Genomic DNA, 27,111 nt, shown 5'->3' with positions numbered 1-27,111 from the left:
CGTTCCAACATTTTTCTAACAGTCATCAATTTTATAAAACAATCCTAGTGATAAAAAAAAAAAGAAATAGAAACAATCCAATTTTCATCCAGCGTCCCTTCCTCCTGGTCCCGGGTTTTGTCAGTCCTTTTTATCCCATCGATCTAGCGCATTAACCTGGTAACCGTATATCCGAGGCCCTTAAATCCCTTCCATGTCCCTTCCACAGCTCTTCTTCATATTCACCTTTCACTCGTGGGAACTCCAGCTTGGTAATGTTTTTGACCCTTTTCAACAAATCAGCCCCTTTTCCATAGTCCAGACTAAACTCCATGTAGTATTTAAAAACATGTTTCAGAATCCCTCCAGAATTGAGAGCCCCCACAGCTCCAGACATCTCACGGCCCATTGCCAGACTCGGAAAGTCCAAACATCCCTGCATAGGGGGGTCTATCCAACCCCCCATTTCCAAATCAGTCCAAACTTTATCTTTCCTAATCTGGCTTTTTCCAAATTCATTTGTCAAATCCAAAAGCTCATGTTCCTGCTGGGCCGCAGCTCCCTCCATCTCTGGTGCCCAAGATTCCGCAACATCCTCTTCTCTCATCTGTTCTGTCAGGGCACACTCCTGATTTAATTCCTGGGTGGGCTCCATATAGTTTCCCACTGCCTGTTCAAAAATTCTGACCGCATTAGTCATCAAATCCGTCTTCTCAGTTAACTGTTCCAGTAGAGCATTTATTTTGCAGAGAGCACACAACAGAGCTTCTGAATACATTGTCCTACAAGGTCACAAGCCTTTTCCCACGATTGTAATCTGTGGCAGCTGCAAGCTCCCTGGAATTAGTTACAGTTTCCCAGTCTCCCTCTAGGGGGAAAACTTCTAATTGTTCTTGCAACAAAGTTTCTTTTTTGAGATATTTTGTCAATATTTGTTCCTTTAAAATGCGAAAGGAAACAGTGGAATCACTATGTTTCTCTTCTTTTAGCTATCTGTCAAAAACGTTTGTCTCTGGTCAATGAGCTTCAAACGTCAGTCCTGACACCCCGCTCCAGGATCAAGACGGTGGAAAGTTACTTTACTTTAAACTCACTTCTGCAGGTTTAAACAGTCCGAAAAAGATCCCCCTTCTTCTCCTGCTGCCGAAGGGGGGTTTGAGGATTTTAAATGATGAAAGCCGATCCTTTAGAAGCGATTTTCTGAGCTCTAGTTACGTTGTCTTTGCTTTGTTCTGTCTACAAAAAAAACGGAAGGCTGACTTCCTGTTTAGACCTTCCCGTTTCGTACCAAATTGAAGTAAATTTTCAAATCCAATTCCTTTCTGCTCGCAAGTCCTTATTTAAAGTCCAATTGTTCAAAGTTTAAGTACTCAGGGGTGCTTATTTTAGAAGCCAAATTGTCCCAGGAAAAAGGCAGCGCTCTCCGGCAACAGGTATGCGGCTTCGCTCCACGGAAATAGCAGTTGACTCACAGCACCGCGCCACTTCCCCCTCTTCGCTTCGGAGCCCGTTAGTGGGTTCCTTTGCGGGTTGGGGGGGCGCTAAGGGTGCCCGCCGAGTCCCATGGTCACAGGCTTCATCTGCCTGTGATTTATAAAAGGGTCCCCGCTTCGCCGTAGCGGAAAAGACCCGTTTCGCGCAGAGCTAGTCCCTCCAGTTCAGAGGGAGTCCACCATTGCCGATGGCGCCACCCCGGAAGTCCCAAATGCAGCCCTCCAAGACTATCTGTCAAACACTCAGGACTCTCCCTAGCCACACCCCCTCTCTCCTTAGGACATGCTCCTAACCAGTGCTGCTTCACAAGTGTTTTTCCTCCCCTGGCTGAAATGTGTGTTCAAACCCTGATAATGCCTCCTGCTTGCCTGGAAAGGTGTGTGAGTGTGTTTAGAAACTAGCCTGATGGACTGAGGTAAAATGTATGTTCATTGCTCGGCCCACTTTCCCCTCAGGCCCTGCCCACCACTGCCATGCGCCCCCCCCCAGTGGCCTTCGGGGGGGGGAATGCCCCTCCCCCACTCTATAGTGTCAGATGCTTCGACCTCTCATCACCTCTTACATTTCTTGAGCAACAGCTCAGTCTGTAGAGGCATGAGACACTTACTTTCAGGGTCATGGGTTTGAACCCTATGTTGGGCAAAAAGATTCCTGCATTTTGCAGAGGGTTGGACTAGATGACCGTCGCGGTCCCTTCCAACTCTACAATTCTAACAGCAGAAGTGTGTCCACAAAGTGTTGCAGAGAAGGGGAAGTCACCCAAATCTGCTGCTGGCAGCAAACATGACATTATGAAAACCTGAACATACTCAGGTGGGGGCAGGCTCCTCAAAAGCGTACCTCTGCCACCAATCTTGTTAAATTCTTAGGCTTTAAAATATTTCTGCCTTAAACCGTTTGCCCTTTCAGTGACACATCAAACATGGGGCAGAAGGAAAAGGCAAAAGGCTTTCGGCAGGAATAAAAGTTGTCTTGTTGCATAAAATATAGAACAAAGGCCTGTGAGATAACCCACACAATCAGCTGCAATAACTGTGAATCATTGTTTCTGTGGGAAATAGTGGCAGAGGAGACTGCAGTGTGTAGGAAACGCATTAGCTGTGTTACATCATCCCATTAGAATGAATACAGATAAAGTAATATACCAGCCCAGCATGCTGCACATATAAGGGCATCCGAAGCCCTATGAGTAACAAGGGAGTGCTTGTAACGTGAGATGCTGTCAGGGCTGAGGTCTGTGCAAAGTTGTAACATCTCTTCAAGGAAAAGGTGGGATTCACTTCTAGATTAAAGTGAGCAAAGCGTTGCTTTGAATCCAAGTGTGAAAATATACTTTGACAAATGTCAAAAGGCAACCTAGGGAAGATTCTGTTGCCACTCACGTCAATGTTAAAACCCATATCGATCTCAACAGGAGCTTGTACTAGATCTGGTTCTGCTTCCTTAAGGTTCCAAGAAGATCTTTTGTTGTTTTAAAGTGTATATCAGTTGTTTTGGGCTCATAAATGACACCTGGAAAAGTATTGGACATTCCTTTGGCTGGGATTTCCGACAGACTTGTATGTGTGCTAGCTCAGCATAGAATAGGGAGGGATAGAGTTGTAACATCAAGGACAGTCACCTCATTTCCAAATTGGGTGCGAGCTCCTTTGTTGAGATATTATCATGGACACTTGGGAGTGGTGTCTTGGGAATTACAGGCAGAATGTGCCTGTACTTGTCTCAATTTCTGTGGCCTCAGGAGAGGAAGGTGGCAAACCTATGCTGATGCTGCCCATAGTTACATATGTAATACTGTAAGTTGAGCCAGAAGTTTTAATAGTTCCTAAACACACACAATATTACCCTGTGATGTGTCACCACTATTAAATGGAAATACTTTTGAAGTAGTATCTTGGAATTCAATATGAAATGCCGGTGGCAGCAGCCTTTATCCTTCACTAAGGCTAACACATGTACCTGAACAGGAATCTCCTTTATCTAATGCCACAGTCTTGATCTGTACTGGGTCCCTACATGGGCGCTAGTTGTAGAAACTTTAAATGAATGTATACATCTCCTTCACAGTGCTTCGTCTGGCCCTAAGAGCAACAGCACAAAAGTTTTTCCCACTCCCTCAGCAATTCTTACACTGAAAGTTGCGATGGATTGGGAAAAGCGGCGCCAGTTCCACCACATGGGCCTGAAACTTAGAACCAATGAAGGTGTTGGGGTGCAGGCACTCTCACCATAGCATGTCCTCCTCAGATGGGCATGATGAAACATGTTCTCACAAAGAGGTGGGAAGGGCCACAAAGCAATGGATATTTATAATCCCCTCCATGGGACTGCAAATAATTAGTGGCACTTTTGATCCACAGACCTTCATACAGGTTTGCTCTAGGAGTTCCAGTTGCCATAGAGAACACTGAAGTTTGCTCCCAAGTAATTGGATAGGTAGACAGTCGTTCTCAGAAGGTGCAAGATCCTGCAACATTCACAATGAGTTTGTTCTGTCTCCATCCCTCCCTAGTGTGACTTGCAGGTGAACTACAGTACATAATTTCATTATTCCATTCTCTGCCAAAACCCATGCTTTGTGAAGACCAACCTAACATAAAAGGGGGAAATGACTGATTTAATGGTGCTTGATTTCCCGCCTCCAAAAAAAACCCCTGCTACTTGACAGAGTATGGTTCCAAAATATACAGATCTTTTCCTTGCAGAGCTAAAAGTAAGCTGACTTTTCATGATTGAAATTTTGTCATAGCTCTCAGAGATGAATGCTCAGTCAACTGAGCACAGCTCATTCTGTCTTGCTGCTATCAAGCTACTTTGAAAAGAGGCGAGTGGGACTCACACTCATATTTAACTGTGAAAAAATCAGCTGAGTAAAAGCTGTAGGATATCAAGAAATTTTATTTGTTCGTTGGGACTGGAACACATATGAAGCCAGTCTATTTGAAGGTAGCTGATGTTACGCATTACTATGACATTTCCTCTTTTGGATGCTTCATTGATTTCGTTCTTCATCTCAAGATCTCACTGAGTATATTGATCAGTGGGACAGTAACACATCCTCTGTACTCAATTCCTTTTGGGACCTGGTTTCACCACCCATGAATCTGTGGAGGAGTCCACCCAATTTTTTTTAAGCTTGCTAGATTCAGTGCCCCCTTTGACATACATAGCGACACCACCTCCCGAATGTCCTACCCTGTCCTTCCTGTAGAGTTTGGAAACCAGGGCAACGCTACTGAAAAAGCCCTCTCCCTTGTGCCTTCTTCTGATCCTGAAGGCAATTGGGGAAGGGCTTCAGTAGCAGATCTGAAGACCTGGGCAGGATGTGTCAAGCTATTCCTTGAGAAGACCTTACTTTTTGGTACTGAAAGCCAGTCTGAGGAAGGACTGTGGCTCAGTAGAAACACCATCACAGATGGTCTCAGTTTCAATCCCTAACAGCTCCAAGCTGGGCTGGGAATGTCCCTGTCTGTCTTGGTTTACGGCAGCTTCCTATATTCCGTTTCCCCTCTGTTATTGACAGCCTTGTCTTCTGTCAATAATTAGCTGAAAGGCTCGTTCACCTTGAGACTCTTTAGCTTTCTTGGCAGGCACACTTCCTGTTTCTTCCTCTGCTGCACAAATTATAGCTGCTTTTGGGTCGGCAAATCAGGAAGTCTGACGAGTGCTATTTTTGCACACTTCAGCTCCTTGTTTCCGTTCTCCAGAGACTCTTAGCAGTGCCTCTTCCCATGGCGATGGCAGATTCATTGGTACTGTCTGCCGCTGCTGCTGAACTGTAGCTCCAAGTCTGACCAGCAAGAGAACAATGAGCATTAGGCCTGTAGGCAACAAAATCCACTACACTGCAGCAAGTGCTGAGAATTACTGCATATTATCAACTCGAAGAGTAGGGGTGGGAGAGAACTGGCCAGAGTAATCATATTGTGCTGGTAATGAGGGGTGTGCAAGGGAGAGGGGAAACAAAGTTTTGTTATTCCATTCATTTCAAAACTTCTTTAATTTCGCTATTCATTCATTAAAACCACATTCCTTTCATTATCGTTTTTATGCCATTGCATACAGACCATACATTTAAAGCACATTTCTGCCTGTTGGAAAATGAATCCTGGAAACTACAGTGGTACCTCGGGTTAAGAACTTAATTCGTTCTGGAGATACATTCTTAACCTGAAACTGTTCTTAACCTGAAGCACCGCTTTAGCTAATGGGGCCTCCCGTTGCCGCTGCAGCACCGCCGGAGCACGATTTCTGTTCTTATCCTGAAGCAAAGTTCTTAACCCGAGGTACTATTTTTGGATTAGCGGAGTCTGTAACCTGAAGTGTCTGTAACCCAAAGTGTCTGTAACCCGAGGTACCACTGTAGTTGTTAAGGGTGCTGGGAACTGTAACTCTGAGATGGATATACTACAGTTCCCAGGATTGTTTAGGTGAAGCCATGTGCTTTACCGCATGTTGCGCATGCAGCCTGAACTACAAAGTACCTTGTTCAAAGCTTCCTCAACCACAATTCCGTGGGGTGCCATAGGCAAACCCCTGGAATCTCACAGGGCTCAGAGATTGGGGTGCAGTGTAACAGTATCTATAGCATCATTGTGTTGTTGCTTTTAAAGCCTAGAGATAACAATTTCCCTAGGATTTGAAACATAAGAACATCTACCACTTGAACTATAAAACTAACCATACTAGCTGGCAGGCCCTGTTAAATCCTGCAAGTGTTTATTATCAAAACTACTATACTAAGTACTCTCTGACAAGACTGTGGAGAGTAGAAGTTTATCTCCCTTTTCAACCCCCAATGGAAACCTCCCAAGAGATACTGAATTACAATTCCATGCAATGCTGTATGTTTCATCCTTTTTAAATTAGCATGTAACAATATTAATCAAATGCAGAGAGCAAAGATGCACTTGTAGCATTAAAGTGAATCAATACTTTTGTCATCTCATTCATCATTTACAAGTTATAGCAACCCATTATACTTACCCAGGGCTACTTAGGGAGTTTATTGCTAATGTTAGATTTGACCCTAAATCCATAAGGCCCAAGTCCAACATAATGACTACTAAATTGTCATGGAACAGAGAGCTACTGCAATGCTATTCCTGCACATCGTTTTTGGGTTTATTGCAAAACCCACCTTAAAAAAGAAACGAGAGAGACCTCCTTGGCCACATACTGCTTCATACAAAGGGACTGTGATTCTTGGACTATGTGCTACTTTGTGAAATTACTCCTCCCAGAATGACATTTTCTCCCTCCCATCTCTTTAGGTAAATGAATGTTGAAAGCTCATGTCTCCTTATCAAGCACATAAATGCTTATTTGCAAGTTTAACATCACTTACCAATGAAGATGGGATGCGGGTGGCACTGTGGTCTAAACCACAGAGCCTAGGGCTTGCTGATCAGAAGGTCGGCGGTTCGAATCCCCGCGACAGGGTGAGCTTCTGTTGCTCGGTCCCTGCTCCTGCCAACCTAGCAGTTCGAAAGCACGTCAAAGTGCAAGTAGATAAATAGGTACCGCTCTGGCGGGAAGGTAAACGGCGTTTCCATGTGCTGCTCTGGTTTGCCAGAAGCGGCTTAGTCATGCTGGCCTCATGACCCAGAAGCTGTACACCAGCTCTCTTGGCCAGTAAAGCGAGATGAGCACCACAACCCCAGAGTCGTCTGCGACTGGACCTAATGGTCAGGGGTCCCTTTACCTTTACCTATGAAGATGGATAAAAACTCCCCTCCACCCTACACACAAACTGACAACTGACTGATTTGAAACTATATTTAAAATGACAGCACTACAGCCAACAAATTTCCAGCTTAGTCTGTCTTCTATTTCTACTAGTTTAGTAGATGCTGGGCAACACTGTCTATAAAGTGTACTAATGGCTATTTGGCACTAGCATGAGTCTGCTGAATTTTCATATCCGGATACTATTTTGACATGCTGCCAATATTTCCCCATGGAAAACAATTATGAGCTGTATTAGCATGGGACTTCATGGGACTATATAAAGCAATCTTCACAGTACAAAAGGCTTCCTCTCTGTCAAAGTTTAACAGTTAAATACTTAAGCAGTTAAGAGTTTCTTTTTGAAATGTGGCAAAATGCCTAATATTTTCTATTTTAAGCAATCTATATATAATACAGTGACTCCCAAGGACATTTGGTGATTGTGAATGAACAGCTGGCCAAAAAAACTTCAAAACACCATCCATATATAATCTGCTCCCCCTTTTTTACAATACTAAGTTCAGTGCTAGTACAGTGGTGCCTCGCAAGACGAAATTAATCCGTTCCGCGAGTGTCTTCGTCTAGCGGTTTTTTCATCTTGCGAAGCAACCCTATTAGCGGCTTAGCAGATTAGCGCTATTAGCGGTTTAGCGGCTATTAAAGGCTTATCGGCTTAGCGGATTAGCTGCTAAAAGGCTATTAGCGGCTTAGCGGCTTAGAAAAAGGGGGGGGAGCGAAAAAAAATCTCAAGACTCGCAAGACATTTTCGTCTTGCGAAGCAAGCCCATAGGGAAATTTGTCCTGCGAAGCAACTCAAAAACGGAAAACCCTTTCGTCTAGCGGGTTTTCCGTCTTGCGAGGCATTCGTCTTGCGGGGCACCACTGTATTAACTCCTTACTGTTGAGAGCGTTTCCTAGACCAAGGCTGTGTACACACTGTAACTTTAAAGAACAGTTGAAGCACATTCCCCCCACCTCAAAGAATTCTGGGCACTGTAGTTTGTTAGATGTTGCTGGCAATTGTAACTCCGTAGGGGGTAAACTACAGTGCCCAGAATTCTTTGAGGGAAAGATTGTGCTTTTGATGAGCTTTCAAGTTACGGTGTGTACACAGCCCAAGAAACACACCATTTACTGGGGCACTATTTAGGAAAGGAATGTGCTAACAGTTCCCATATAGAAATGCCCTGGATTCAGGAATGACCTACACTGCAGCCTAGAAGTTTATTTACTCTGGTTGCCCCCAAAAACAGCAGTAGTTCCAAAATGCTTTAATAAACCCAAGCGTCTTTGAGAATCTATTCTGCTGCTTTATCACAGAGGGATATAGTTCGATGCTGTGTGCCCTGTCATCTTACTGTACTGTACCTGGATGCTGAGTTACACCATTATCCTCTGCTCTGTTGTGGTCATGGCGAGAGATTATTGGGGGGGGAAGCACTTTAAAATACTCCCCTTCATTGAAATCAATGGGACAAAAATTGCTTACATCAAGTTTGGGACTATTTAGAAGTTGCAGTTACAAATGGTCGCATTTGGAGGCCAGGTTTGACAGATGGACGGAGCCACCCACCTGAAGTCACAATTATGTCAGTTTTTTTGCCCATAGCGATCCTAAGAAGCCCTATTTAAAGTGCTATCTTGCCCTGCACTTTTTACAGGACTTTGTGGGATCTGCCAACCATTGCTTCCTGCAAAGACCTCCATTGGCTCAGCCAGGCTTTACCTGCTCCACACCTGATGTCTTGTGGTGGCTTGGTTGAAATGGCCTGGCAGGCCTAATTAGGTCTGTAAGCTGGAACATTCCCTACCCATGGTCTACAATGACTGGTGATGGCTCTCCAGGGTATGGGACAGGAGTCTCTCCCAACCATACCTATCAATGGCTACTAGCTATGATAGCTATGCCCTAGCCCCATTTTTTGAGGCAGGATCCTTCTCAATACCAGCAGCTGGAAATCTTACATAGGGGAGAATGCTCAAGGTCCTGCTTGTGAGTTTCCTGCACACACCTGGTTGGGTGCTGTGAGAACAGGATTCTGGACTAGATGGGTCATTGGCCTAAAACCGCAGCACTCTTCTTGCCTGGAACCACTTGCATGCAAGACGCATGCTCCACCCATGAGCTATGGGTCTTTTTGTGGGCAAGCGCATTGCCTGACAGGTTGCTTTTGAAGGAGCATCTTCCAGTGCCCATTTTTAAAAAATCGCCACGGATAATTTTGCTCTGGGGTTGACAGTCCCTGCCACGTGGCCTGGACCATGAGTTCTTCAGCTTGCTGTGTGGAACCTCCCAACCGATTTCACTTCCAACCTGATCTCAGGAAGGAGAAGCAGATGTCCAAGCAGGCCTAAACGGGGCTTTCCGTGTGCTAGCAAGCATCCTCCTCCAACAGCATCCTTTTATTTTACAATTGCCATGGCTGTCGGACGTTTGCATGGCAGCATCGGTGCTGGAAAAGGAGGTTGGTGGTCGGCCGAACCAGTAGCGCGTCCCGCTCTGCACCACCGAAGCGCCTCTGCAGCCCTTATATCACAGGCTCGCACTGCAAACCCCATGATACCCCGACCTTCTCCTTTCCTGCCATTGCAGCAGGACCAGAAACCCGCAGCCTTGCTCTCCCCTTTCCCGCCACTCTTTCCCTCCGGGAGCCGCCGCAGCCGCAGCACGGGACTCCTTCGCCTCGCTTCCGCACCGTCTCGTGCCTCGCCCTGGCCAGGGAAGGAGAGAGAAAAGGGAGAGGCGGAGAAAGGGCGGGGAAGGGAAGGAGAGGAGAAGGTGGTGGTGGGGCGGCCTTGTAGCAGCATCGCCATGGCGACAGTGACGTCAGCCCACCCTGGACCTAATTGGAGGAAACCCCGTGGCCCCAGCTGCAGAAGCAGCAGCAGCAGTGCACGGGCCAACCGAACTTGCGCGCCCTCCCTCCCAGCCGCCCGCGACTTTTCTGCTCACCTTCGCGGCGGCGCGCAGGAGGGCGATTGGCCGCGCCGCGCTGAGGGGCGGGGCACGGGCTCGGGCAGCGCGCGCCGATTGGCTGAGCTGCAGGCGAGCGCGGGCCTAGCAGCGGGAGAGGTTCGCTTTGTGCCAACGCCCTTTTAGCAGCAGCAGCGGCGGGAGAAGCAGCAGCAGCGCTGGTTCTGTGGCTGGAGACGGGAGCGGTTTTCTCTCGCTCTTTCTCTCTCCCCCCCTCCCTCCTCTCCTCCTCCTCCTCCTCCTCCTCCTCCTCCCCACCTTCTTGATCCAGCCCCGGAGCGGAGCGAGCGCAGTCGACCCAGCAGGCGCCCGCCGGCCCGGCCTAGCGCCTCAGCGGACCCAGGTGAGAGGGCGACGGCTGCGGCCTTGGCGGCGAGGCGAGGCGCGCTTCCCGCTTCTCCCCTCCCTCCCTCCCTCCCTGGCTGCGCGCCTTCCCTTGCCTAATCCCTGCCGCGTCGTCCATTTTGTGGAGGCGGCGCGGAGCTCCCGGAGTCGTCGTCGTCCCCTCCGCCGCCGCCTCCGCCATTTCGTACCGGCCCTGCAGAGCCAGCCCCGGCATTTCCTGAGGGACGGCGGGAAAGGAGACGGGCGGGAGCGCGGCTGAGGGCAGGGCAGGCAAGGCTGGGTGGCTGCCACCCGCGCCTCACTCGCTCCCTCCTCCGCCTGCGGGGACAAAGGCAGCGCGGAGCCGCCGCCGCCGCCGCCTTTTCCCTTTGCCTCCGTGGGAGGGGGAAGGGGGGAATCGGTCGTTCTCTCGCTTCTCTCCCCCCCCCATCATCTTTTTATTATCCAGGAAAATCGGCGGCTTTTTATCTCTCCCCCACCAAAAGCTTCGACACTCCTTTCTCCTTCCTTTTTGTTATTTTGCACATCGTCCTCCTCCAACGCCAAGCGAATCGCCCCGGGCTTCTCCGCCTCTGCACTCTTCTCTTCCATCTTCCTTCCCACACCAGTCCCGCCTGCCAGGCATTGCTTAGCGATCTGCCCCTGAGAAGAGTTGCTCGCCCTCTTCTTCTCCCACTGCACCTTGTGCCTTTTCTCTCTCTCTCTGCTCCTTTTTTCCCTCCTCCCCTTACCCGCCATTCACAAGTCCAGGTTGTAGGTCACCTATGGCGCCACTTCCATTCTCCTCTTCTTAGCCTGCTTTCTTACAAACACTGCATGGGGTTTGTGGGTGGGTGGTTTTAGGACGTAACGTTTGGATTCTCTCTCCCCCCTCCCTTAACAGGAATCTTTTTTGTGTCTTGGGTCTTTAAAAAATCACAAACCAGTCTCTGCTTCATACACCTTGGATCAGTGCTACACTATTCCTGACCGCCATTTCCAAAGGCCTGGCATCTCCTGTCCACAAGGTGCTGGAAATGTCTTAGGGAGGGAGGGCCTAATACCTGTTCTGGACATGAGTGCTTCTTCCACTTATGTTATCTCCACAGGCCCTGTTAGTGTTCCCTGGTTGACAGAAATGTTTTGGGAATGGTACATTTTTTTGTCAGCTTGGTTTGAATTGAGGCTTTTAGTGACTGTTTCTCAATGGCCTTTGTTTAAGTTGCTCTGCCTCTTGTGGTTTGGATTTCCTAAATCTATAGGAGCTTTTTGTATGGCTGGTAACTCTATTCCTTAGGAGTACTGTACAGGTTTCAGAATATTCGTCTCTTCCTGTTCCAGGTTTTGAGGTGCCTTCTGACTTTGTGAAAGGCCCTGCTGTTCCTTTCCCCCTACTAAATCAGTTGCCTTGCTGCTTATACCATTGCTGGCCAACATGGAAAAGACCGAGATGATTCAGAAAGCCAAGCTGGCTGAGCAGGCGGAGCGTTATGATGATATGGCTACCTGCATGAAGGCAGTGACAGAGCAAGGTGCTGAATTATCCAATGAAGAACGCAATCTTCTCTCTGTGGCGTACAAGAATGTGGTTGGGGGAAGACGCTCTGCTTGGCGAGTGATCTCTAGCATTGAGCAGAAAACTGACGGAAATGACAAGAAGATGCAGCTTGTCAAGGACTACCGAGAGAAAGTGGAGTCTGAACTTAAGTCCATCTGCACCACAGTTCTGGTGAGTTTGTTAAGCATACTTCACCATATTATTTATTGCTGACTTACTGAGTTGAAGCCTGAGGCCTAGGAGTGGGATGAATTGCATTGTGTGAGATGTAGATTTAAAATGTAAGATGTTGAATTTAAATACAATATTTTGCCATACCTTGCCAGGAACAGTGAATGTACGTAAACAAATGTTGACTAAAGTGAATTTACTGCAAAAGTGGGTTTCTACTGACAGTTACTTGGAAAATGTGAGAATGAGGATTGAACTGTAAAAGCTGCTTTATCTGTAATCAGTAGCAATGCAATCTCATAATGCCTTGTATTTAAAAGTCTGTATTTGATGAACTAAATAGACTGAAAAAGCTACATATTGGTTCCCCTGGGGTCATATCTATTGCTTTGTTCGTTGAAATATAGAAGCTAGTATATGCTAAATCTTAAATTCATTGAGTAGAGGCTATTCATGGAACATAGTTGGAATAAATCTCTGCTTCTAATAGTTTCACTTGCATTGCTCTTGCCTGTTTCTTATTTCTATGGGTTCTGGCAGTAGTTTCATATTACCTACTGTAAGTGATGAAGAGCTAGCACAAGGTTATGAAGAAGAAAACACAGGTTGTCTGTTTCATAAATATGTCCAAAGCAACAGGCAATACTCTTTAGGCATTCGTATTTGGTCTTGGATTCTTTAAGTAGCTATTTTGTTTTTAATAAAGCATGGTAAGTTGACATGCCAAAGCTAGAGTACAGTTTTTAATTGACCCATCAGAGTCTTCTGTGTTGCTGATAACTGTAGTAGTAATACTTGCTTTCTCTAAACTCACCGTTTTGTTGTTACAAATCTGCAGTCATTTGATACATTTATTTAAAATAATTTTTATATCTATATCTGCAGGTAGGCTAGGATAATTAGAATTCGTTTGAAGCTTGTCTTCATTTACTTAATGCCACCTAAATTTTGATTTGGATTGGGTTAAGGAGGTTGGCAACCAGTGAAGAACAAATGTTCTCTGGTGATTTGTTTCTGTCTGCAAAAAAGTGTTTCTCTGATCCTTAGGGCACCATCTCAACTCCTAGTGCATATTTATTTTGTAGGAAACATTGTACATGTTTGCTTCTGACATTTAATTCCTTGCACCAAAGGGGGCCTTTTTGAGTCTGTAAAATAAAAGACAGCATTGTATACTATGCAGCAAAGCACTTTTGAAGTTATGGGGAGTTTAAAAATGAGGGTCTATTCAATGAAAAGTAAAAAATCTCATTAGGCAAGCCCAAGCCTTTGGGTGTGTCTAAAGTAGGTCTTTGGATCCTAGCCACTGTCCTTAGTCATCTCTATTGCATACCAGCAGTACAGAAATGCCTTTTGATTTCAAGCTTTCTGGTCGAATATATGGTTATTTGGGGTGGGGTAAAGTGACAATGATTCTAATCTTAAAAAAAACCCCACCCCACTATTTTTGGTTATTTTTAACACAATTATTTTGCTACAAATGTAGACATTTATATTGGTGTTTCCTTTTGAACCCTGTGCATCCTATTCCATATAAAATTGTTATACTTGTCAATATTTTCCTAAATATGTAGTAGTGCAGGAAGTATTCTAAATTTTGTTGGCTCAAGGTCTAGCTCTACTCTAAACTTCTCTTGAGCAGTGAACTGTTGGAAAGCTGTATAAACTAATGATATGTAACAAGTAAATTTTGACAAATTGGTTGATACTTGGAAAACACAAGAAAAATCAGTAAGCAGTCATTTGTTACACATCTTAGAACTGAAGAGTGAAACTGATTATAATGGAACAGATTGTGTGTCAATAGGACTTGCTGATTGGAAGGTCGGCGGTTCGAATCCCCACAACGGGGTGAGCTCCGGTTGCTTGGTCCCTGCTCCTGCCAACCTAGCAGTTCGAAAGCGCGTCAAAGTGCAAGTAGATAAATAGGTACCACTCTGGCGGGAAGGTAAACGGCGTTTGTGCGCTGCTCTGGTTTTGCCAGAAGCGGCTTAGTCATGCTGGTCACATGACCCGGAAGCTGTACGCCGGCTCCCTCGGCCAGTAAAGCGAGATGAGCACCACAACCCCAGAGTTGTCCTTGACTGGACCCTTTATCTTTAACAGTTCATTCATAAAAATGTATATATGTTTACCCAGAGGTACATAGAAAGCATGCTAAGTCATTGTTAATCAGCATAGTGGAAGCAAAGGACTTTCTCTAGTGAGAAACTGAACATACTTTAAGCAGTTGAGGTGACTCATGCCCATTAGATGCTGTGTTAAAACTAATTACGCAGGTGTTTGTAGGCACAGTTGCATTTTCCAACATTACTGGACATGATTAGTTGGTCGTTTGAGCACCATGAGGTGGTGGGGAACTTAAGGCCCCAGGCCTGAATGTGGTACTCCAGGACCCACCCCTTGGTCCAGGCCACACTCATCACTCTTTCCCTGTCTCTTCCTTGAGTACTTTTCTCTGGCTGGAGTGTGTCATTGAATTAATAATGTCTTGCTTGTCTTGATGAAGGCTGGGGAGAGGTGTGTGTCTGTCTAAAACTTTTAACTGACTGGTGTGTAGCTTACTGTACAAAGTGGCCCCACCCACCCCTGACATGTGGCCCTTAGAAGCTTCCCCATGAGGAAATGTGACCCTTTTGCTGAAAAAAGGTTCTTTGCCCCTGCACCAAAAACAATGTTCATGTTCTGAAAACTAAAGTTTAGTGCAAGGACATCTTTCCTGGGAGTCTTCTGCTCACGTGCATTTTTTCTCTCTGAGCTTTTCGATAAGGCTGCTTGCGGCAAACTATCTTAAAACATTTTTCCAAGCAGGCACGATGATAGGAAAGTACTCCATTTGCAGAAGTGAACTGTGTATATCCCGTTTCATGACTAGTAGCTGCAGACTGCAGTCCTCAGTTGGGCATGTACTGTGGAATTTAGGCAGGTAAGTAGAAATGGTCTGTTAAAGAGTAGACAGGAAAAGGAAAGCAGACAGCTGCTTCATATTTTAGCTAGGTGGATTTTACAAAGTTAAGAAGATACTATGTCTTGGTAACTAAGGGAATTCATTCCAACCAAGGTTGGGCACTTTTAAGTGATTATTGTGAGAGAATTGAGCATGCCCGTAGGTGAAATCTGTGCAGCTTAAAATGTTCTGCTTTATATTTCATATTTAACAATCACATTTTGTTGATCATATCTATTCAATAGTTTTGCTAGTCTTCTAAGTTCTGTGCTGAAATGTCAATAGCAGAACATATTGACAATCTACCAGAAAACCAGAGATTCCAAACAAAGTCTTATTGGTGGGAGAATTGAGTTCATATATTTTGCAGAACAACATGCTGTCAGTTTCCATTCAAATGAGCAATGCTAAAAAGGGTAGCCGCACTTGTGAATGGCTTGGATTCTTCTATTTTTTTTTACATAAAATCTGGGTACAGTGGAACCTCTAGTTATGTACGGTCCTCCTTATGAACGTTTCGGGTAACAAGCTCCATTAACCCAGCAGTAGATGCTCCTTGTTGCGAACTTCACCCTGGGATGCAAGTGGAAGTCGTGCGGCAGTGGGAGGACCCATCAGCGAAAGTGCCTCATGTTAAGAACAGTTTCAGGTTAAGAACGGACCTCCGGAATGAATTTAGTTCATAACTGGAGGTACCACTGTACTTGAATATCATAAGCTTTTTAAGTCAGGTTCCGCAATGCATTCAACAAGCAGGAATGCCTAGTATCTATGTACCATTTTCAGATGTCGGAGGCTAATGTAGTAACAGTTATTTTAATTGAATTAGGATGTTTATGGAATAAAAGGATGTTCCCAGGCCTGTTGGTTAAAACTGAACACTGATAAATTGTATTTCTGAGAATCAGTGAGGGCTTAAATATACCAGTGCTTTTTAATTTTTAATATGGTTACTTCATGAAGAAACCTTCAATATCTCACCTTTTCACTGTTGTAGCACTCCTTATGATGTCATACAACAACATAAAACGACAGAATAAATGATTACTGAATAAACCAATTTAATATTTGTGTATGTTCATCTCCTCATAACATGAATTCTCTAGGTGATACGCAACAATTTTAAGTATGCAGAAATATAGTTTAATATAATAAAACACGCAAGTATAGCAGGTAGAAACAGCTTAAAACTAGGGATCAGTATTGGGCCATTGCTACTAATGTATTGTTGGAGTCGGTTAAAAATAGTTTAGAAATAAATCTATGCAGTGTGCGCACAGAGGTTCTGATTAGGAAAGGAATTTTGATGTAAGCTAGTATTGTAATGAACTGAAATGCTATGACAGATTTAAACAGCCTTATGCTAACCATTTTGTGATAGGTGGAAAAGGGAGAGAATGCCTTGCTGATTTTACTAAATAAAATTAGTTTTGTCTCGTGACCTTCAACAGCTATTTGGAGGTTTAAGCCTTGGTGCATGAGTAGAACACTGCATGTGCCCCTTAAGACCATTGCCATTATTGATAGGTTGGCTATCTCCTTTTTTTAAAAAATAAAACCTGTATTAGTGTCCTAGTTAGAGCTTGGTGTTACACTTTAGTAATTAAGAAATGATCAATTTGCATGCGTTAGTAGAAGGCACAAATCACTCCCTGGTAACAGAGAAGACTGTCAACCACTGGATAGATTACCACTGAGACTGAATGCAGGATCGTAACATACTTCAGTACTTGTTTTTTACTTACCATCCAAATCAAGAAGCTTAGTGCTAAGAACCAGAGTACAATTCTGAATGCCAAAAGCATTCTTCATAGCTGAATTAAAGTGCAACACACTATTATTTCTTTTCCAACCTCTCCAAAGTGTTTTTTGTGGATTTCTGTAGTGGGGACCTATTAGTTCATTAAACAAACACGTAAAAGATGTATTTAAACACTGCTACATCAGAAAACATAGCAAAGTAGTTTACAACATTAAAAAGGTGGAAACCATACAATGAAAGCATTAAAACATATCTCACAATATCTTTCAACATGATAATAATTTATTCTATAGGGTTGCATGTAGACATGCTGAGGTCAGAAGTATCCAACAAGTTGGGAGTAGCAGTAAGTAATTGGATGGGGGGGGAATACTTCAAAATTCACTTGAAATATAATTGTATTAACAATTTTGAAATATATAGTATGGCAGTAGGATCATGTGTGCGTCAGATCCACAGGTGAGCCAAAAATGCCGCAGAATGCAGTAACAGGGGCAGAATTTGACTTCTTTCAAACAAAAGTAGTTTCTAGTTCTTATGGCTGAATATATGTTTAAGATATGATTGTGTAGGCTATGATTGCTGAAATTTCAGGTGCCGTAGAAATTACTTGATAAATCCCACACCAGCCATCATAACAAGTGATCTTGTTCCTTGCTTAAATAGTTGGCCAAGTGCAGAATATTAAGTTGTGTTAAGAGTATACATGTGGCCCTGATTAGTTAAACTTAAGGTGTGTTCCTAAGCATATTTGCTTGGAAACAAGTTCCATTTAAATGGACTTCTTTTCAAGTGAGAGTATTTGAGATTCAGCTTCGTATCTCTACTGCTGGAGCACTTAATGTTTGAGGTTGGTTCAGTTTCGCAAGCTGATTCATCTTTGCAATCTGATTCATCAGGGGCTTGAGAGTTTCTCACAGGGATGATTCATGTCATGTGTTTTTGGAGCAATTAAATATGTGCTGGTACTAATTTAGTATATTCTAGTTTACAGTAGAGAAGGGAGTTGACTATGCACACCTCTCACAGTACGGTATTGGGTTTTATTTTTATTATTAAGTTTGTATACCATTTATCAGATCACAGGGCGGTTCACAACATAAAAATAAAAAAAGGAACCACAAAAGACATAATAAAGCAAAACTAAACCAATAATATGCCCCCCCCAACAAGGACATTCTATGGCCTCTTAATGTCAGTCAACCGAAAAGGTATGCTTATAGAGAAACATTTTTGCAACAGAGAGCCATTGTAGAAAAGGCCCATTCTTGAGTTTCCACATGCTTCAGCTGAAATAAACTTTGCTACTTGTTGAGGATTCAAAGAGAAAGTGAGGAGTAGATTAGATCAGGAACTATATTACAATAAACCATAGTCCATAAAATTGACTAGTTGGTTTTACATGCAGAAGAGTTGACCCTAGCTATTAATTGCTACTATAGGCTTACTGTACTTGAGGTTAACATTTGGCATTTTCCAGACTAGCTGTCTTTACCATCTCCTGCTGACATTTAGCCCTTGTTACCTGTCTGTGTCATGTATGTTTGATTAACCCACACTTTCCGCACAAAAGTGTTAGATGTTGCATCTGGTTAGACAACAACGAGACATTGATTATAAATCAGAGGGGTAAGTATGGAATTGGAATAACTATGCATATATCTTCTGTGGATGTACCTCCATCACCCAAAGCTGGAGCAAACATTTGGTATAGACTGAGTTGTCACTTCCCTTTTAGATTGATGGGCTGAGTAGACTACTAGACAGTATAGGCCAGTCTGAACTCTAAACCTGTCTCCAGGTAGGGCTGGGCAAACTCTTGTCTGAAACCCCAGAGAGCTGTTGACAGTGTAGACAATACTGAGCCTGGTCTGATTCAGTGTAAGGCTGTGTTCTATGCTCTTAGCTCTGTGAAGGAGTGTAAATTACATTTCCCAGAATTCTTTTTTAAAGAGAAGGGCAATAGCTCAGTGGCAGAGTGTCTGCTGTGTATTCAGTAGGCCCCAGGTTCCTTTCTTGGCATCTCCATGTTGGGTTGGGAAAGACTTCTGCCTGAAATCCTGAACGGTGGCTGCCAGTCAGTTTAGACGATGCTGAGCTAGATGGACCCAATGATCTGACTTGGTATAATGCAATTTTCTTTGTTCCTGTGAAATGTGTTATTACAGGATATACAGTATTAAATGGCATCTTCGTCATTTAAAAACAAAATGAGTTGAAAAACCACCTGCATTTCATTAGGTGACTTGGGGTGATAACCAGGGAGCACAGTCTTTAGCAGAAAGGCAGTATTAGTCATTTTGCAAGTGCATAAATTTGACTATAAATTATAATTGCTAAAATAACAATTATAGTAGCTCTGCATGTAGAACTTAGGTCTAACCTCTTTGCAAAAAGCCCCATCCATGTTGGTACAGCTGGGCTAAAATGGCAGTCTGTAGGCTATACTGAGTGAGACTCCTTCCTCTTTTGCCTGAACAAATGGTTTATGTTATATTATTACCAGACAACATCTTGCTGTGTGCTTTCTTTCTTTAGTCAAACCATTCAGATAAAGTAGTGAAGAATACATTCTGAAAGAAAGATACGGTGTGTCTTTAATTCTAATAAATATATGAACTGTAGAACAGAAGATTTATTAACAGTAGATTGCATTTAATGATACTGGTACTATATATTTGCATAGAAAAGCAGGCATTGAATGCAAACAATATTTTCAAAACTTTAATCTAAACATCAAAGGGAAAGATGACTGTATTGAGAAATAAAATTGCTCTCTACTTTCTGAAGCTTAAAGCATCTTTGTGCAGCTCTTCAGAAACTCAGAGCAGCTTAAGAGTCCGAAGACGTTACCTCTTCTTAGGCTTACTTTCTAAAAGGCATGAGACAAAATGAAGAGACGGAAAGCAAACTCAAGCCCCCTAGTTCTTTGTTCTTCCAGCTGGAATGGAAGCAGTTCATGGAGGGGAGGAGCTAAAAGTTACTAGTCTCAACAGAGCTGATAACAGTGTCTGCTTCCATTCTCCCTCTGCTGTAGCATGATAATACTAGTCTCTTGGCAGTTAACAGTGGAACTTTGTGACATTTTAGAGCAATTCCATTTAAGAGGGGAGAGTTTATTCCCTGCTTTTGTCTGATTCCTTGAAAGCTTTGATACATATTCAAAATCAAAACATTTTGTACATAGGGTGTGAGTCATTTAATAATGAGTCCTGTCAGCCCTGTACAATGACTTCTGCTCTCCTCCCCTGTGCATCCCTGAAATTAACTCTCTCTGTGTGTCAGGAGCACCCCTAGAACAGCATGTGGGGGGCAAGAGAAGCAAGGATTGTTCATCTGGTAAGCTGAAATGCTTGTGCTGATGGAATGATCAGAAGAGTGCAACACTGAATTTCTCCCTTAGCGGCAAATTAAGCATGGGATGAAAATACCATGTTTGACATGGGTGTCTTGTAGGGAAAATAGGTCTTCTATTTCAAGTTTTCTCTAGACTCCAGGACTATCTTGCTGGTCACACTTCTGGCTGGAAGAAATATGTGTGTGTTCTTTCAAGTTAGTTTCAAAATATATCTCTACTTCAGGTTCTTTTAACTTGCCTAGGTGTGTCTAGTTCTGACCATGCTGCTTCATTACCCAACATGTTGATTAGCCTAAAAATTGGCTGTCCAGTGACAGAAGTCTGATACCAAAGAAGGTTCACAAACTTTAGTAGCTGCAGAGGATGTTAACCAGAACTTTAGCATGACTATTTAAGACTTTTTCTTGTAGACATACAAGGCTAATAGCCAAAGGTTCCAATTGGCTGTTCTTTCTCATAATTGGATATGGTGTTCATACAGTTGGACTGTGGGTGACTTGTCAGGGCTTCAGACATCAACTTACTATTTACTAATCAAAAGCAGAAGTGACTTTAAATCTGCTAAAATAGCTGAATTAGATTGTTCTCCACTGTGAGGAAATAGAAAGCAGCTTAGTGGGAAGGGGGAGCAGGGAGAGAGCGACTGTGTGATGTATTATAGTGGTCCTTTATGTAGGGGTGGCTTTAGCTAAGGTTTATGCTTCAGCTATAATTTAAATGCATATTGTTGGCAAAAAATAGTTAATTGAATCTGTATATTCCAATTCAAAAAACCCTCATTAAACAGATCTGTGACTAAATCAGCACAGTTTTTTTAGCATGGCACATAAGGCAATAATTTCTATTTGAAAAATAAACCATTTGAACATTGAACTATTTGAACCATATTGAATATGGCTTGTGCAGTAAGACGATTGGCTGAAGCTGCTAAATACTTAAAAAGTAATCGTGGAGTGTCTGGATGGAATCATTACTTTGGGCAACTGTCACAGGTAGATCTCCTGGTATAAGACAATCAAATAAACTGTGGCTGTGTTGGTGGCAGTGGTTTGCTGCAAAGGTGATGGGTGTAGCTTTTATATTCAGTGCAGGACTTAGTGTGCTTTAAAAAGCTATTGCTTCAATTTCTAATGCAACACGGGTATTTATTTTGAGAAGGAATTAATCAAAAGTGGAAACAGTGGAAAAATAACTAGGAATAGTTCTACGGCCCCCCCCCCCAAAAATAAATCACACTCCCTAAACTTTATTTGTAAAACCTGTTTTTCTTGCGAGCTGTTGATTATGAATTTTTCTTTGGTAAGCAGCCTCTTATGTCAGAAAGTGATGTATCTCATAGTGAAAGAATGGGTTAATGGGCATGTGTCCACTATTCCTAAATGTTTGCTTCATACCTGACTCAGTTTTTAGTCCAAAAAGTAAATCTAATTTTGGTTACAACACTTCAATCCTTCATTTGTGTTGCCCATCTTGAAAGACAGTCTCAGGGGACAAATAGTGCCACTTCTTAAATTGAAACACCATTTCTCTTGCTACAGGGTCTTTGTCTACTTAGTGTATAATATATCAAAATGGCATTTTAGCAATCATGCATATTGTGTCTGAACACACATCTGTGGTAGTATTTATGGCAAAGAATATTACTTTCCCTTTCCCTTACTATTGAAATTACTTAAAATTCTTCCCCCCCCCTCCTCTTTCGTTAGGAGTTGCTGGACAAGTACTTAATAGCTAATGCAACTAACCCAGAGAGCAAGGTGTTCTATCTGAAGATGAAGGGAGACTACTTTCGATACCTGGCGGAGGTTGCCAGCGGAGATGACAGAAAACGTGAGTACCATATTAATTTAAGCCTCTGCTTTACAGTAAAGGTATATCTAGGCTTATAAATAATAGTTACATGTTGTGTGTGAAGATAATGTTAAGAACCTGCTAGTTTGTCTCATAATCCCTTTTGCCTTGCTTTTTCTTAACAGAAACAATAGAAAATTCACAAGCGGCTTATCAGGAGGCATTTGACATCAGCAAGAAAGAGATGCAACCCACACATCCAATTCGTTTAGGCTTAGCGCTTAACTTTTCTGTATTTTACTATGAGATCCTCAACAACCCAGAGCTGGCTTGCACATTGGCAAAGACAGTAAGTTGACTTTGGGCGTGTGTGGGAAAGTTAGTTTGAATAAGGGAGCAGGACTCCTTAACCACATTTGCTTATCTTCTTGGATACTGAAATTGTATATATGGGTGTGTTCACTTTACCTATTCTTCATTCAGGGGACTGCTAGTATGATCTTGCTTCTACTTCCTCCTTGTGGCATTCTGTCACCTGATAGAGCATGCAGAATAATTTTAACAGTGAAAGCTATGAACAGGCACATCATTGATGGCTGGTCTTAAAACATTTTTGTTTTGAGAGGCTAATGTTATTGTCTCACAAGGGTTTCATTTCTAGGCCCACTTTGGGAAATAAGCACCTTTAGTCATAGTAGAACATGAGCTGAGTGAACATAATTTAGGTTTGATCTAAAGTGGCATCATTACAATATTTCCCCATATTGCATTATTGTTCTCCAAAGGAAAGCCTACATCCATGTATATTCCTCTGAAGAGTTGAATGTTTGAACACAACCACAGATGTATAACCCCAAGTTAAATACCAGCCCACAGAAAACCTAAATTGCCGTACATTAAACTTGTAGCAGGAAATGTTCACTGAGTACTAACTTCTCTTGCTTCTGAAATGTCTTCCAGAATAGGCTTTGTACAATGACTATGCTGATAACCAAATCTTGTTTATCCTATATCAAAGCAATTTATGTAAAAAAGAAACAGCCTAAACTTCTGAAGGAATACCTCATCTGATGGCTTGTTTTTAAAACATATCTACTTTGGGGGGTTCTTTTGCCTAAAGCGTAAGAATAATCTGAATGTCTTTCCTAGGCTTTTGATGAAGCCATTGCAGAACTTGATACGCTGAATGAAGACTCTTACAAAGACAGCACTCTCATCATGCAGTTGCTTAGAGACAACCTCACAGTAAGATGTGCCTGGTCTTTCTACAGTCATTGTGCTTAGACTTTGGGTTCCCAAATAGTGTCAGCTAGGTTTTTGGAGTAGTACTCCTGCTGCATTTATTAAAAGGGAGTTGTGAGCTAGGGTTGGGATGGATGTAAAACTGAGAATATCTCACTTCTGATAATACTGCTTGCTTCTAAAAATATTGCTCATTACTAGATTGGAGATTGTACATCTAGGCTTGATAGACTTAACAGATATATTTAGAAATATAATAAGGTGCAAGTAAAATTACTGCTTTTCATGTAGTTTACCAGATGAAGCAGGTCACTGATTTTACTTTTGTGCCAGGCTGCTATTGAGAATGGTGTTGCAAGTGAACCATACCTGATTATGGCTGTTCTTCTTTCCAGTTATGGACATCAGACAGCGCAGGAGAAGAATGTGATGCTGCAGAAGGTGCAGAAAACTAAACTGCATATGGAGTGTCATTCCCCTTCTCAAGAAACCTTTTTACACGTCTCATTCCTTATAGCTCCACTTGGATTTCCTATAGCAAAGAGAAGCCATCCATGTGTATGGAAATCAATTTATAGTCTTTTCACACTGCAGCTTTGGGAAAACTCCATTCCTTGATTTGTGTTTTGTCCTGGCCTTCCTGGTGTGCGTTTACTGCTGTAGAAAAGTATTAATACTGGCTTAATTTCCATATAAACATAAGTAACTTCCAAACACTTATGTAGCGGACTAAAGTTTCTGGTATTTAAAAAGAAATCTGAACCAGTTCCTGCAAGCAACTGTGGTGGTTTGGTTTTTTTTTTGGGTTGTTTTTTTTTTTTTTGTATTACAGTGATGAAATGAAAATGTAGTTAATGCAACTAAAGAGTGTTCAACACAGTTCAATTCTCCACATTCCCTTTTTATTCTGCAGGGGTTTCTTGGTGATTTGACTTTCCCGTGCTACTGTGTATTCGTTTCTGTAGGATCTGGGGTGTCTTGGGCCAAATGGGAAGCATGTCAGAGTGGCTTCCTATATGTGTGTACAGCAGGAGCTACTGAGTGTTTTAAATACAGGGATTCTTCTTACTCTTCAGTTGCTGCTGTTCAACTGCTATCCCCTCCCAATAAAATTTCACTTACACTCCTGCCTTTGTAGTTCTGGTATTCACTTGATTATGTACTAGAAGCAGCATGTTACTGCCAGAATACAGGGAGTGCCTTTTTGGCAGACTAAATTGCATGTTATTTCTTAACACTGGAATGGGGGCGGGGGGAAGAGGTCATATGTCCGAGTATAAAACTTTTCCATGCAGATTTGTGCACATGTATGAAGGTGTCAAGTTCGTCCAGTGATTGTTCCTTAGATAGATGGACCACTATTGTGTGTTGCTAATCATTGATTGTAGTCCCAAAAAAGCCTTGTGAAAATGTTAATGCCCTATGTAACAAAATAACATTAAATAAAATTACATTTTATAAACCACTAAACTGTTGCGCTTTGTAACATTTGCATGCAGCTTCGTCTAGGAATAAATCCCATCTAAACTGTTTTACTATGCTGTAACTGAACAGTTTTCAAACCTGTAATGCTTGCATCGTTTGTGTGTGCGTTTGTGGGCCGTGTGTGCACTTCTCTGATGCATTGCATGGAGTGAGATGATGTTCTGCATTCACTAAAGTTTTTAACATATAGCATGCATTCTCTTACATATGTATAGTGCATTGCAATGCTACTGTTACAAGAGGTATTCATACAGGTAAATTGAAGCATTCTGAAAATACTACCTGCTTTAACAGGGGCCTCCTACCTAGAGCCACATTTAATTAGCTTTAGGAATGCTCCAGCATCAGACCAATCACCTGGACCCTAAATAGAAGCATTTCTAAAAGTAGCTTTTAACAGACAAACATACTGTGGCGTAAAAAAGGCAGAACTCGGGCCATGGGGAAAATGCTTATCCCAAGACTGTTCCGCATGCACTTGCATTTGGTGTGCTGGACCATTTACCGCATAGTTTTGCCATGCTGGCTGTGCAGCTGATTGGACCTTCTTGTTGCTAGTCGCTCAATTTTATTTATTAAGACTGCTAATTGGTCACCTTGCAAATACACTCAAGGTGGTGAACATATATAATTTAAACCTGTAAGAACAAAACTGCATTGAACCAAATAGCTGGGTGAGCCAAAGCTAAAACTACAAATACATATTCCTTTCTGCCTTTCAAAGGTAAATTGGGAGGACTGGGGGGGGGAAGCTTATTCCATTGAGGGAAAATACCCTGGTTTTCTATGCCTGCTCTTAAACTTCTGGACGATGGTACTCAAAGCAGAGCCTGATCTGAGCACCACAGCTTGCATTGTGAACAATCTAAGAAGCGGTGCTCTCCATGTTAATGTGGGATCAGGTTGTGAAAGGTTCTAAATGCATGCAATATTTACACAGGCAAATATCCTGTGTCCTGTATATTGTTTGTTTTGGGACCAAAACCTCACTGCAACTCTCTTCAGCTTTTGTTACCTATGTTCTTTAACACCCTTTGTCATCTCAATCAGGTGCCAGTATTCTAAAGACAAGTATTTTCAGAAAAGGAATACTTGCAACGTTCCCCTTCTTTCCCATATTCTGTCTAGTTGCTTCACTTAGGTTTCCAGTTGGGCAATTTTGCTTTGGTAGGCAGGCTACAAATAATTTATTATTTATACCCTGCCTATATGGCTGGGTTTCCCCAGCCGCTCTGGGTGGCTTACAGTATATATAAAAACATGGTAAAACATCAAACATTAAAAACTTCCCAATGCAGGGCTGCGGTCAGATGTTTTCTAAAATTAGGTAGTTCTTCATCTCGACATCTGAAGGGTGTTTCACAGGGAGGGCGCCACTACTGAGAGAAGACCCTCTGCAGATTAATGTCAGATTAATCACAAAGCGTGGTTCCCATGTTAAGGTATTATAATTGTAGGGTTGCCCTAGGAGAGCCACAAATTAATGGAGCTTGGGAATGGTTAAACAAAGGTTTAGAAATTACATGCATGAAACGATAAACTTACTGAGAATCTATAATTGGTGACTTCACACCTCCATAGTGGGCCCAATGGCTATAGCATATGCTGGAGTCACTAATGTGTGCTGCTGTACACAGGGAAATTGTGCCACCACTTTTAAGTGTACACCCTGGTGACTGCTACAGTGTAGAACAGCATGTGAAGTTTAGCATATTGGTGGAGTCCACATATTTGGTGTCATTGAGGATGGCTATGACAAGCGTGGGGATGAGGAAGCTTTGTCAAGTTTTGTGGCGTAAATACTCCACTACTAAGTGGCATGTATTGTAGAAAATGGGAATAATGATGTGATCCTGTACATGCTTGCTTAATAAAGTAGGTGATGCTTGGGGGTTGGCTCCTGTTAACAGTATACACTGAATCTTCTCAGTAGTTAAACAAATGAGTCATTTGCTCATTTTCCGTCACCACTTCCTTTGAATACCTTTGAATTGTCATTAATGGTGAAGCAAAACTGCTTCCAAAGAAAAGGTTGCTTTTCACTTCCCCATCTTCTGTGTAAGGTTTTCCAAATCTTGCCCCTCCAGGACTAGTAACCCAGACGTTACTAGACCACACTTGGTGGCTTACCCCTGTGCTGCGGCTTCTGAATTGGATGAGAACCTACAAGCAGCAACCTTGACCATGACCTGTGCTTAGAATCTTGAGTTTATAAACCTAATTTAGGAGTAGAGTGCCCTCACTCCTGCCTTACCACATCCTTAAGAAAATTAGATAGCAGCAAGAATGTAAACTT

The 27,111-nt window shown here is 42.8% G+C and overlaps 1 protein-coding gene and 2 long non-coding RNA genes across 4 annotated transcripts; 1 reads left to right on the top strand and 2 right to left on the bottom strand.

The window, feature by feature from the left end:
• Positions 1–4,353: 4,353 nt before the first annotated feature.
• On the bottom strand, positions 4,354–10,177 carry LOC308473678. Of its 2 annotated transcripts, none has more exons than XR_013984184.1 (2): positions 6,821–10,177; positions 4,354–5,263 (listed from the first exon to the last, which is right to left on the bottom strand). It is a non-coding gene; the product is annotated as an uncharacterized lncRNA (long non-coding RNA). The 2 variants fall into 2 exon arrangements; XR_013984185.1 differs by having other exon boundaries at positions 9,216–10,177.
• Positions 10,178–10,335: 158 nt separating this feature from the next.
• YWHAQ (tyrosine 3-monooxygenase/tryptophan 5-monooxygenase activation protein theta) lies at positions 10,336–24,459 on the top strand. The gene is made up of 6 exons (XM_080999359.1): positions 10,336–10,520; positions 11,843–12,230; positions 22,004–22,127; positions 22,274–22,437; positions 23,238–23,333; positions 23,726–24,459. Exons 2-6 carry the CDS (start codon positions 11,937–11,939, stop codon positions 23,783–23,785), a joined length of 738 nt encoding a protein of 245 aa, XP_080855485.1. The 5' UTR covers positions 10,336–10,520; positions 11,843–11,936; the 3' UTR covers positions 23,786–24,459.
• LOC308473723 lies at positions 24,137–26,712 on the bottom strand. The gene is made up of 2 exons (XR_013984247.1): positions 25,662–26,712; positions 24,137–25,605 (listed from the first exon to the last, which is right to left on the bottom strand). It is a non-coding gene; the product is annotated as an uncharacterized lncRNA (long non-coding RNA).
• Between the last annotated feature and the right edge of the window lie 399 nt (positions 26,713–27,111).

Source organism: Podarcis pityusensis, assembly GCF_964106645.2.
Source record: "Podarcis pityusensis genome assembly, chromosome: 3".
Classification (NCBI taxonomy): domain Eukaryota; kingdom Metazoa; phylum Chordata; class Lepidosauria; order Squamata; family Lacertidae; genus Podarcis; species Podarcis pityusensis.
The sequence above is the reverse complement of the archived record's forward strand: the minus strand, read 5'-3'. Positions and strand labels throughout refer to the sequence as shown.

Coding starts and splice junctions, on each gene's coding strand:
- YWHAQ (XM_080999359.1), top strand. CDS start 11,937: ATGGAAAAGACCGAGATGATTCAGAAAGCCAAGCTGGCTGAGCAGGCG. Junction 12,231..22,003: donor CCATCTGCACCACAGTTCTG/GTGAGTTTGTTA, acceptor CTCTTTCGTTAG/GAGTTGCTGGACAAGTACTT. Junction 22,438..23,237: donor CTTGCACATTGGCAAAGACA/GTAAGTTGACTT, acceptor TGTCTTTCCTAG/GCTTTTGATGAAGCCATTGC.